Below are 10,875 nucleotides of genomic sequence, written 5' to 3'. Positions count from 1 at the left end.
TTTTTATTTTTTGAGACAGAGTCTCGCTCTGTTGCCCAGGCTGGAGTGCAGTGGCACGATCTCAGCTCAGTGCAACCTCCGCCTCCTGGGTTCAAGTGATCCTCCTGCCTCAGCCCTCCTAGTAGCTAGGATTACAGGCACGTACCACCATGCCTGACTGATTTTTGTATTTTTAGTAGAGATAGGGTTTTGCCATGTTGGCCAAGCTGGTCTTGAACTCCTAACCTCAGGCGATCCACCCACCTCGGCTTCTCAAAGTACTGGGATTACAGGCGTGAGCCACAGTGCCTGGCCTGTGAATCTGCATTTAAAAAAAAACTTCCTAGGTGATTCTGATATGCAGTTGAGTTTGGGAACTGTTAATTTAAACCACTTGTTTGATTTGAAAACAGAGAAATTTAATTAAAAGCAATGGATAGAGACCTAAAAATAAAAATCTAGGTATATTAGCAGAACAATTTTGATAGTTTATGTTATAATCTCTCATTGGAAGGAACAGAAGCAAGTACTTAGCTTTCCACAATTAAGCCTTATAATGATGCCATAAGAATAAACTAATCCCCAAAGTCAAGAATTTATCATTTTCAAACACTTTTTAAAAAAGTTGGTGAATAACAAAGAGCTAGGATTAAATAATTTATTAAAAAAACTTTTCTCATAAATCTGTTTCATCAGCATATATGATAATGTCATATGTATTCTTAATTGGAGTAGAAACATTTTTAAAATTACTGTGAAAAACAAGAGTGAGATTCCAGGAATAATTGTGCCCTAAAGAAATCTGGTTTAGGCCGGGCGCTGTGGCTCACGCCTATAATCACAGCACTTTGGGAGGCCGAGGCGGACGGATCACGAGGTCAAGAGATGGAGACCATCCTGGCTAACATGGTGAAACCCCATCTCTACTACAAATACAAAAAAATTAGCCGGGCGTGGTGGCAGGTGCCTGCAGTCCCAGCTACTTGGGAGGCTGAGGCAGGAGAATGGCATGAACCCGGGAGGCGGAGCTTGCAGTGAGCCGAGATCATGATGCCATTATATTCCAGCGTAGACTACAGAGTGAGACTTTGTCTCAAGAAAGAAAAAAAAAAAAAGAAAGAAAGAAATCTGGTTTAAAAGATAGGCATGTTGATTGAACATTGACCTGAATTGTCAATTGAAACTAAAGCTTTTTCTCATTTCTCCACCTAAATACAGGAAAACAAATATAACGTGTTGAGTTTGTAAGTTCTTCAGATGTCAAAATTGGTCTGGTTGATTAATCAAGTTAAATTATTTAATTCTATTTTCTATTCCTAAATACGATAACTAAATATAAATCACTGCTCAACAATGAATAAAGGTGGAACTCTAATTCTATCCAATTAGTTTTAAAATGTATTATTTTGAGAACCAAGTCTTTCTCCTAGCTAAGTAAATGAAACTTTCAGTACTTTTTGGGTGTTTTTGTTTGTTTGTTTGTTTTTTCTGAGACAGGGCTTTACTCCTGTCACTCAGGCTGGAGTGCAGTGGCCATGATCTCAGCTCACTGCAATCTCCGCCTCCCAGGCTCAAAAGATTCTCCTGCCTCAGCCTCTCAAGTAGCTGGGATGACAGGCGCATGACAGGATGCCCAGTTAATTTGTATTTTTGTAGAGATGGGGTCTCACGATATTGGCCAGGCTGGTGTCAAACTCCTGAGCTCAAGTGATTCGCCTGCCTTGGCCTCCCAAAGTGCTGGGATTACAGGCGTGAGCCACCGCGCCCAGCCAAATGAAACTTTCCTTTAAGGAACAAGTGCATTTTTAATAGATTCTGGAACTCGGCTTGCATAGTAGTCATAATTCCTCAGTGTGGCCAGGACTCCTGCAGAGTTCATATGCTTCACATCCTTGTGGTATTGAAGAACATTCCCATGGATATCAGTTAACTTGCCTATAGAAAAACATCAATCAATTAATCAATCACTCAAGTTAGTGGCTAATTGGATTGTGGTTTTTCTAGTTATTTTTAAGTACCTTTTGCTTGCTTATCCAACAGTAGCCAATAAATTCTGGATAAAAGAATGAGTGTTCATAAAGGTTAAGTTTTAATTCACTTGAAATTTAAGACTACAGAACAATTTTAACTAACTAAAGGATATAAAATTATTTTTTCTCTGATTAAAATTAGTTTTATTTAGCATTTTCTTTTCTTGTCTTTTTTTTTTTGAGATGGAGTCTTGCCCAGGCTGGAATGCAGTGGCGTGATCTTAGTTACTACAACCTTGGTTTACTACAAGCCCAGGAGTTCAAGGCTGCAGTGAGCCACGACTGCACCACTGAATTCCAGCCTGGACAACAGAGACCTTGCGTCAAAAAAAAAAAAAAGGCTATAAATAAGGGCTAAATTAAATTAACTGTATGCAGATCAAAGTTCAAAAAAGGAGACTATAACTAAAGTAAAACTTGCTGAAAATCTACTCTTTTATCCATCGATCATATGAGGGGTTTGGACTGGATAATCTCTAAGCTTCCTTCTACCTTTTATATCATAACAGTCTAAGTAAAATAATATTACTGAAATATTATGTCATAGCATGATATAATTGTAGAAAAACTATGAATTTCCCAAAATAAAACAGACTAACCTCCCACAGCATGTAAAATAACTTCTGGAGCACAAGTATCCCACTTCTTACAACCAGGACTTGCAAATACATAAGCAGAGGCTTTGCCTTCAATCAGCTGAATAATCTGTAAGGGTAAAAATAAGAATTATCCTTTGATAATAGGGAGAATAATTGAAAGTCATGAAAAGATTGAGGTACAGATAAGAAAAACTGCTTATTTCTATCAAGGATATTTAATCAGTTCCTCTGTTAAACTCAACTTAAAACTTTTAGCAGGTTTAAATTATACCAGTATTATGAAGAAATACATAGAATAAATGCATAATAATATAGTGATATGAAGAAAAAATAATGGTCAAAAAAGCTACAAAGAGGATATCTGAACTGTCTCCACATTCCAAGTTACATAAAGTAACACATTTCTTTTATTGACATTGTTTTTCTTTTTTAGCGTAAAAGCAATATACATTTACTGCAGAATTAAAGTCTTTTTCAACATCTAAAAAACTGACCATTTATTAGAGGGCTGCACATGGTGGCCCACTCCTGTAATCCCAGCACTTTGGGAGGCTGAGCAGGTGGATCACTTGCAGCCAGGAGTTTGAGACCAGCCTGGCCAACATAGCAAAACCCATCTCTACTAAAAATGCAAAAAATTAGCTGGGTGTGGTGGTGCATGCCTGTAATCCTAGCTACTTGGGAGGCTGAGGCAGGAGAATTGCTTGAACCTGGGAGGTGGAGGTTGTAGTGAGCCAAGACTGCACCACTTCACTCCAGCCTGGACGACAGAGTGAGACTCTGTCTCAAACAGCCCCCCAACAAAAACAAAAACAAAAACAAAAACAAAAACAAAAACCCCTGACCATTATTAAATAAAGGACAGAGAAGTATCAAGCAGTACAATAATGTATAAATTGTAATAGATCCTAACAGATGTGCAATGTGACTAGTCTAGTCTAACAAGTACTTTCGTAAGTCTTGGGATCACACGTATTCCCATTTCACTACCAAAATACAAACATTTTTTTTTTTTTTAAATATTTGTGGAGATTTATTCTAAGCCAAATATGAGTGACCATCGCCCGTGACACAGCCCTCAGGAAGTCTTGAGAACATATGCCCAAGGCAATTGGGAGCACCTTGGTTGTATACATTTTAGAGAGGCATGAGACATCAATCAAATACATTTAAAAAATACATTCATTTGGTCCAGAAAGGTGGAACAACTCAAAGCAGTGGGGGCAGGGAGGCTTCCAGGATATAGGTGAATTTAAGTATTTTCTGATTGACAATTGGTTGGGTTTGTTTAAAGACCCAGGATCTATAGAAAGGGAATGTTCAGGCCGGGTGCAGTGGCTCACGCCTGTAATCCCAGCACTTTGGGAGGCCGAGGTGGGCGGATCACCTGAGGTTGGCGGTTAGAGACCAGCCTGACCAACATAGAGAAACCACGTCTCTACTAAAAAAAATACAAAATTAGCCAGGTGTGGTGGCAGGCCCCTGTAATCCCAGCTACTTGGGAGGCTGAGGTGGGAGAATTACTTGAGCCTGGGAGGCGGAGGCTGTGGTGAGCCGAGATCATGCCATTGCACTCCAGCCTGGGCAACAAGAGTGAAACTCTGTCTCAAAAAAAAAAAAAAAAATCAGATTTTAGTTAATCTCTTTAGGATTTGGAGGGTCTGAAAGAAAAAGAGTTAGCTATGTTAACAGAGATTCTTTACAGACGCAGATTTTTCCCCACAAAGAACAGCTTTGCAGCGCCACAAAATATAAAGTTTTATAGAGTCATCCTAACAATTCCTCTAATACTGATACACAACTGAGATCACTGCTAGAACTTGCGTGACTCTAAATGGTAACTTGCTATCAAGCTTTCATTAGTCAATTGACTTTTTTTGGTTATAGTGTAAATTAATTATTATTATAAAACTCAGACTCCACTAAAAATACAAAAATTAGCCAGGCATGGTGGCAGGCGCCTGTAATCCCAGCTACTTAGGAAGCTGAGGCAGGAGAATCACTTGAACCCAGGAGGCAGAGGTTGCAGTGAGCTGAAATCACACCATTGTACTCCAGCCTGGGCAACAGAGCAAGACTCAGTCTCGAAAAAACAAACAAACAACAAACAAACAAACAAACAAACAAAAACTATTCAGAAGATATATAAGTAGGACCAGATTGATACAATGTGAGGCAGGAAGGAGTCTAAGATGACTTTCAGGTGTTTGGCTGGATCAGTTAGAAAAATGGTGGTGCCACTAGCCGGATAGTAAAACAGGGAGAGAAACACATCCAGAGGTGGGTAGAAAGAGGATGAACTCAAATTGGACACGCTGAATTTGAGATACCTGAGGGATGTCATCATAATGATATCTAGGGGACAATCAGATGACAAGAGATCAGGGCTAGGGATGTAGATCAATTTGTGTCCCATTTCATAATTCTCTCAGCAGGTTGGAAACCTGGATGAAAGAATGGGGGAAACAGACAAGAAGCGGGCAGGCGGGCCCGATCTTAGAGTCTGTAGAAGGTAGAGGAGATAATCTAAGAGGGTCCTTGGCAAAATAAGGTCTTTGGCAAGAAGCATGGAGCCTTACCCTGATGACTTCCATTAACATTGAATTCTCGGCCGGGGGCGGTGGCTCAAGCCTGTAATCCCAGCATTTTGGGAGGCCGAGATGGGCGGATCACGAGGTCAGGAGATCGAGACCATCCTGGCTAACACGGTGAAACCCCATCTCTATTAAAAATACAAAAAAAAAACACTAGCCGGGCGAGGTGGCGGGCGCCTGTAGTCCCAGCTACTCCGGAGACTAAGGCAAGAGAATGGCGTGAACCCGGGAGGCGGAGCTTGCAGTGAGCTGAGATCCGGCCACTGCACTCCAGCCTGGGCGACAAAGCGAGACTCCGTCTCAAAAAAAAAACCAAAAAAAACCAACATTGAATTCTCTCAGATAATAAAACAAACAAACAAAAAACCTTGACTCTTAAATTTATTTTTAAAATTTAAATACTGCTGAAATGTACAAATTATATTATTTACTCCCAGCTCTTTAAACTCTTATTTCGTGTTTTTAAAAGTTGAGTATTTCAATGATTCACTTGCATTTCAGAGCAGATGACAGACCTTTTTCATACCTTATTTCCTGCTCCGCCTACTCGCAGCACAGCATCGGGGTTCATAGCAGTAACACAGTCAGTAACCAACTTGTTGCTATGGGATCGAGTAGTTGTGATAATGTGTTTCCCAGCAGGGACTTCTTTCAGCTGAAACCCAAAGGCACCTAAACCTAAAACTCCCCAGATTGTCCTCCCCAACACAGCATCTGGTCCTGCCTGTGTAAACAAGTGAAACAGCAAGACTTGTGATTATTTGGAGAAGAACGTTAGTCCATATATGGAATATTCAGTTATATTAGCATCATGATTAAAAAAATAAAAACATGATAATATTATAAAGCACAAGAACAGTATCACTAACGAAGAACTTTTCCTGAGAGAATCTGCTGATTATTATCATTACTCTTCTGGTTAACAGTTTCAAAGAACTTTTGGTTATTCCCTGGAATCTTTATAAACTGATTTCTGTTTATAATGTACTGAAACATCATAAACTGATTACTGGTTTTCTGAATTATCTAATGATCGCTTTGTTGTATTTGAAAATGACCATTTTTATAAAGTACTAAGATCCCCGGGAAATGAAATACCATGTATTGATAACTACTTTTCATTTTCCAAGAAATATTAAAAATCATGTTGCTACAGGAATAGGTAATTATGACAATGTATTTGGCTGCTATGGAGATAGGGTAACTGAATAGGCCAATACAATATTGAAGAGTAGTTGTGGATAATGGGATCAGAGTTAAGATTTTGCTGACAATTGTAGTAGCAAAATGACAATGATAATGCAATCTTAGAATCTGTATTTTCCTTTGCAGAACTCAATTTCAACCACATTGTTATAACTATATACTCGATATAGAAAAAAATCTGTATTTCATGGAAAGTAAAATTGATATATAAAATGATTGATGCAAAGTCATCAAAATACAATTATATTAATATAGTAGGCATATATTATAGAGATATACATATTGTACTGAACACTAAACATGTACCAGGCACCATTCTAAGTGCTTTACATGTATTATCTCTCTTTCAATCCTCAAAGTAACCCCATGAAGTAGGTATTCTCATCCTTAATTTAAAGATGAGAAAAATGAAATGTGGAATCATTAAGTAACCTGACTAGAGGCTCTAAGAAGTTCATAACCAAAGATTGGCTCATCTGTCTTCAAAGATGATATTCTTAAACACTAAATTAGACTGCCTAAGTTTACCTGTCAAAATGTTTTCACACACATCATCTTATTTGTCCTAGAGCAGTACCCTGGGTGTTGTTATTCTGAAATATACTTAGGGTGCAGGTTGGGTTCCCTGGGAAGCAGACTCTGAGGCAGGTGGTATGTTTGTTGGGAAGTGTGCTTGGTATCAACACCTGTGGAAGGAGGAGGAGGGCATGGGCAGAGGGATGAAATAAGCTGTGATGCAGGTACAACAAGAGCTGACCCTATGGGGAGCTGTTCCTATGCAGGGAGTCTGGAGCTACAATAGCGTTTCAGAGTAGTCCCAAATTGGGATGAGATGTCAGGTTTTTAAACTCCTACAATAATCAGTCACTGGAAATGGACTGCATTGGGAAGAGGTGTGGTCCTGGGTGAGACAGCTCTCCATTGGTAGGGCAATCCCACAAGAGTCTGATGGCAAATGGGGCAACAAAGGAGCCAAAGAACAAGCACTGGGTGCTTGGTATATGTTAATGTGCTTCCTCTGTTCCCATCTGAGTTTGCACTACAGGAGAGGTTTGGAGTCTAAGGAAGCTATTTACTTTATTTTTATTTTTATTTTTTTGAGACAGAGTCTCACTGTGTCACCCAGGCTGGAGTTCAGTGGCATGATCTCAGCTCACTGCAAACTCTGCCTCCTGGGTTCAAGCAATTCTCTAGCCTCAGCCTCCTGAGTAGCTGGGATTACAGGTGCGTGCCACCATGTCCAGCTAATTTTTGTATTTTTTTAGTAGAGACGGGGTTTCACCATATTGGTCAGGCTGGTCTCGAACTTCTGACCTCATGATCCACCTGCCTTGGCCTCCCAAAGTGCTGGGATTACAGGCGTGAGCCACCATGCCTGGCCAAGAGACCTATTTATTAATGCAGCTCTCCAGTTATTCTGGAAAAAAAATAAAGGAAATAAAACAGTGGACACAAATATTTTGGGCCCTACAAGGTCATATTCCTTCTGTAAATGAACATCTAGGCAAAAAGGATGGGATCAAGGACTCTAGTGTTTTAATGTGGTCAACGCAATCCCATGATGCAACCAGCTTACCTTCCTCTGTGCTCCTGACTCTCAGGCTCTCACATTGTCTTTCTCTTTCAAAGGCTCCACACCAATTTTGGGAGGGTAATAAAGGCGAAAATTTTCTGACAATTAAGCTTCAATGGTGAAGAAACTGGCTTTAGTATAAAGATAGACTGAGTTTCTTCATGCTTTTTCCTTTAAGTGTCTACCAGTTTCAGTATACGTTGGAAGCAATAATAAAGTTTGAATTTCTAAGTCTTTTCTCTGGCTCAGGAGGGCAATATAAAGTAATACAGTAGCAAGGTTTGGATTTGAGTTTGAATCCCAATTCTGCCATTTACCAACTGGGTGATCACAGGAAAGTTAATTGCCTCAGTTTCCTCTTTAAAATGGAGATAACAGTTTCCTTAAAGGCCTGTGGTGAGTATTCAATGAAAGGATATATTTGAAACCCTCGAACCTGGCAGCATACAGTAAAGTCTTAATTTTAGCTATTATGGTGATGATGGATTATTATTTAAAATTGAATCTTTAGCCTGAATACTACCAACACAGCTGAGCAACTTTTCTACTTCCATTTGTGGTAATGAGTTTTAAGGCATAAGCAAGAGAAGCAAAAGAAAGGATAAACAGAGTGTCCAGAGGGGAAGTGGTACAGAGAGAGGTAATGAAGAGAAGCAGAACAGCAGAAAATGAACTGGTACATGGGATGCACAATGGCCACCTGGGGTACCACAAGTTGCCTACCTCTTTTCTACGTACTAGTTGGAGCCAAAAGCCTAGCTATTTTTTTCACCTTTGCTTCATTCCTGTGTTCCCTTAACTGCTGCTTTTCGTTGTTCTGTGGAAAATGAATACGATTTTTCTAATCTCAGCAAGAAGTGGTGAAAATTGTTAACTCCTAAGCACTTAGATTTTTTCCTGATGAAAGGAACCATGTATTACAATGCTTTATGTGAATTAAATGCCCCTTTTGAAAGTAATAGTATTAACTCAAAGTTTACATACAAACCACAAACTTGTATCTGCATATAACAGCACGAACATTAAAATCATATTAAAAGAATTAATAGACATAGGCGATTTAACCGGGAAACTTTCTCCATAACATATCACTATTTTGGTAAATCTTAAGAAACACATGATTCTTAATAAAATTTATAATCATACAAACAGCAGGAAAAAATGAATTTATATTAGAAATAAAGATTAACCTTGCTTTTAACTCAGAGCGGAAATTCAGAAGTAATATTGCCTACTCTGATTACTTTGTTTCTCTAAAGTTCTATCAAGGTCACATTAATATAAATACTTTAACGACTTTATCTCCACGATTTCCTATAAAATTTAATGCAATTTAATGGTACATTCTTGCTTTGAAGTTACACTGGTCTCTTGTTTCTATAGAAGACAATTTCTCTGATGTATAATAGAAAATCAAAGCAGATTAGAAGAGACAAGAAAAAAGAGTGCAAGAGCATAATAAGTTCTGTTACCAACACTGACTGCAATTTAGGCATTACACAGTGTTCCCTGGAAAACAACATGCCTAGCATCTTTTCTTGATTGAAATGGTTCATTTCTTGAATGTGCTTCAGGAACCAATTGTAAATCAGGTGTCTTGATGCCCAAGGTAATCAAGAACCCTATCAGTAATTCTCTGACATTTATATTTGAATCATAAGGCATAAATTTAAAAATATATAATGCATACAGTGTGTCTGTGTACATACACATACATATATATACACACCCAGTACCAATGCCCCCAGCGATTTTGATTCAATAGGTCTGGGGTACGGGCTGGGAATCCATATTCTTAAAAGTTCCTCATCAGTTAATAGCACAGCTAAAAAAAAAAAGTTAAATAAATAAATACAATTTTAAAAATGAAAAGTTCTCCAGATGGTTGCATGTGCAACCAAGCTAAAAACCTCTCACTTAGATAACACAAAGAATCATATAACACTACCATTATTTATCTAATGAAATTACTTTGTATCACTTATAGTAATACCTCATAGTTGTAATATGGCTGGTTAATAACTCCTGCTATGGCTTTTCCTTCATAAGCAATTCCAATAAGAACTGTTACATTGTCAAGAAGACCTGCAAAGAAGAAATAAATATCAGTTATATAACTTGCTCATGTTATGACTCATCATTACTGCATCAATTGCTCCAAGTTAGTTTTGCAGTTAAGGTATGGAATTTGCAATGATTCATCCATGATCAATCCTATTTACGGCAAAATGCATAAATGATAAGCGAGCTGGCCAGAAACAGCAATAGGATCTATGGCCACTTAATTGAATTGGTAATCATGGTCTCATTAGTACAGTGTGTAAACCAACTAAATAAAGCAGCCATAACTCTGCAGCTATCATCATCAGATTACTCTATGCCTCTTCCACCATCATTCAACTCATCCTTACCTGCTGAATCACTTTATATTCCTGGATTACATCTAGACTTGTATTTCAAGCCTTTAAAGCAGAGTTTCTCAAAGGGAGGCCCAAGGACTATCAAGCAGCATTAGAATTAACTGGCATACTTTTTATAACACAGATCTTCTCAGGCTCCTTCCCAGAACTAGTGAATCAAAATCTGGGAGTGGGGAACAAGACCGAAATAAGCTTTCTAGGTGCTTTTATACACATTAAAGTAGTCTAGAGCTTCCTTATTTCACAATGGGTTCTACAGATGTTTTCAGCACACACACAGACATACATATGTACACACACACTGTGATTCACTCATTATAGAGATGTCTCATTCAAGAACAATAAAATAGATTTTTCTAGTAATTATGATAATTTTTTAAAGCCATGTCCTGAGAGCCAATACAAGAAAACTTATGTAGATCTTAATTTTATCATCATCATCATTATTATTTTCTTTTTTTGAAACAGAGTCCT

The 10,875-nt window shown here is 38.4% G+C and overlaps 1 protein-coding gene across 6 annotated transcripts in view; it reads right to left on the bottom strand.

The window, feature by feature from the left end:
- Window positions 1-623: 623 nt before the first annotated feature.
- Window positions 624-10,875, bottom strand: part of BPNT1 (3'(2'), 5'-bisphosphate nucleotidase 1) — a 41,445-nt gene continuing 31,193 nt past the window's right edge. For 5 of the 6 annotated variants that reach the window (XM_011969739.1, XM_011969742.1, XM_011969744.1 and 2 more), the window contains 4 exons: window positions 9,975-10,066; window positions 5,729-5,926; window positions 2,609-2,714; window positions 624-1,914 (listed from right to left, as the gene is read on the bottom strand). In XM_011969739.1, coding sequence (XP_011825129.1) covers window positions 1,766-1,914; window positions 2,609-2,714; window positions 5,729-5,926; window positions 9,975-10,066 — 545 coding nt within the window. In that variant the 3' untranslated portion in view covers window positions 624-1,765. The remainder of the gene's footprint in view (window positions 1,915-2,608; window positions 2,715-5,728; window positions 5,927-9,974; window positions 10,067-10,875) is intronic. The other variant, XM_011969741.1, reaches the window with a different exon arrangement.

Source organism: Mandrillus leucophaeus, unplaced genomic scaffold (assembly GCF_000951045.1).
Source record: "Mandrillus leucophaeus isolate KB7577 unplaced genomic scaffold, Mleu.le_1.0 Scaffold901, whole genome shotgun sequence".
Taxonomy (NCBI): Eukaryota; Metazoa; Chordata; class Mammalia; order Primates; family Cercopithecidae; genus Mandrillus; species Mandrillus leucophaeus.
The sequence above is the reverse complement of the archived record's forward strand: the minus strand, read 5'-3'. Positions and strand labels throughout refer to the sequence as shown.